At 50.7% G+C, this 1,363-nt stretch overlaps 1 protein-coding gene across 1 annotated transcript in view; it reads left to right on the forward strand.

The window, feature by feature from the left end:
• Positions 1-863: 863 nt before the first annotated feature.
• The window catches only part of mnx2b (motor neuron and pancreas homeobox 2b), a 3,241-nt gene continuing 2,741 nt past the window's right edge, over positions 864-1,363 (forward strand). Inside the window, exon 1 of the mRNA XM_008292560.1 lies at positions 864-1,296. Coding sequence (XP_008290782.1) covers positions 864-1,296 — 433 coding nt within the window. The remainder of the gene's footprint in view (positions 1,297-1,363) is intronic.

The following is a 1,363-nucleotide window of genomic DNA, read 5'->3' on the forward strand; positions in this document are numbered from 1 at the left end:
GATCGTAAACTTTAATGGCACTGGTATGGCCTTAGTATGAGAATGAGGCGAGTGATTAATATCAGTGATTTAAATACTGCTCCCTATATTTTTATTAACATCCTCCAATCAGAGGTATCCAATAACATTACCGGTGAAAAACAGCCGGTGTTTTGGTGCTAAAGGTGTGCAGGACGTTTGCAGCTCTAATAATTAGTCTGGACAAATCAAAGCAGGGTGTATAATTCTTCATTTATGCCGGTAGCTGAGTGCGATGAGCTGGCAGTAAGATAGATACTGAAAATACAATTGCCCAATCTTCTAATGTACCTCCGCGCTTTGATGCAGTTGAAGGTGTTTGCAGGCGGGACAAGGGTTGGACATTACCTCACTCTGAGCGCTTTCTGGGGGGGAGAAACGAGCGAGTAATTAGCTGATTAGAGGCCCGTCAGAGCAGCTCAGCCTTCAGCCAATCCCAGCTCACAGCGGCCTTCAGGGGTGGAGGAGGACGGCTGATGGAGAGAGACGCACGCCTCTGTACTTTGTGATGTTGCAGAGTGACATGTATGAGGAGAATTTAAAGAAACTGGCGCAGGGATGCACATGCGAGCGTAACTTAGCAACTGCTAAAAAAAACAAACAAAAAAGTACACTTTTAGGGATATTAGTCCTTAATAGAAGTTGGTAATGTGTTAGTGCTTGTTGTCGAACCGCACATGATCGTCTCCAGGCTGTTTTTTTCAACGAAAACATAAGGGAAACATATGAGTTTGTAACTGAAGAGGCTCCGCTGTCTGCGCTCTGACGCACGGCACAGGTGCGCACCAGCCAAGCGTTTATTTACTTACGACTCTGCAGTGTCACTCTTTTTGGGTGAAGCCGTCATGGAGAAATCGAAAAACTTCAGAATCGACGCCCTGCTCGCAGATGAGACCCACCGGGGCGGCCGAGACCTCTCCCCGGGTCTGAGCAGCGACAGTCCCGCTGGCAGCCCGGTCTCCTGCCGCCGTGCGGACACCCCGTCTCCACGGGCCGCACAACTTCAGACCGGACTAATCCCCAAACCGAGTGTCCTGAATCTCACCCATCCGGGACTCGCTTCGCTGCCCCAGGGAGCGATTCCCGGCATGTACCCTGCGCCCATGTACCCGCTGTCGGCGCTGGGTGGGCAGCACCCCGCCTTCGCCTACACCGGTTTCACACAACTAACGCAGACCTACCCGGAGCACCTGAAGGCGGCTGCCATGGCTGGATCTCTGCCCCTGGAGCACTGGATCCGCGCCGGGATCATGATGCCACGACTGCCAGATTACAGCTGTAAGTATGAACAAATATATGTTTGTTTTTAGTTTCAAAATACACATACTTGTAAACCCAAATGCCA

The sequence above is a fragment of the Stegastes partitus genome, unplaced genomic scaffold, assembly GCF_000690725.1.
Source record: "Stegastes partitus isolate 25-593 unplaced genomic scaffold, Stegastes_partitus-1.0.2 Scaffold817, whole genome shotgun sequence".
NCBI classification, from domain to species: Eukaryota; Metazoa; Chordata; class Actinopteri; family Pomacentridae; genus Stegastes; species Stegastes partitus.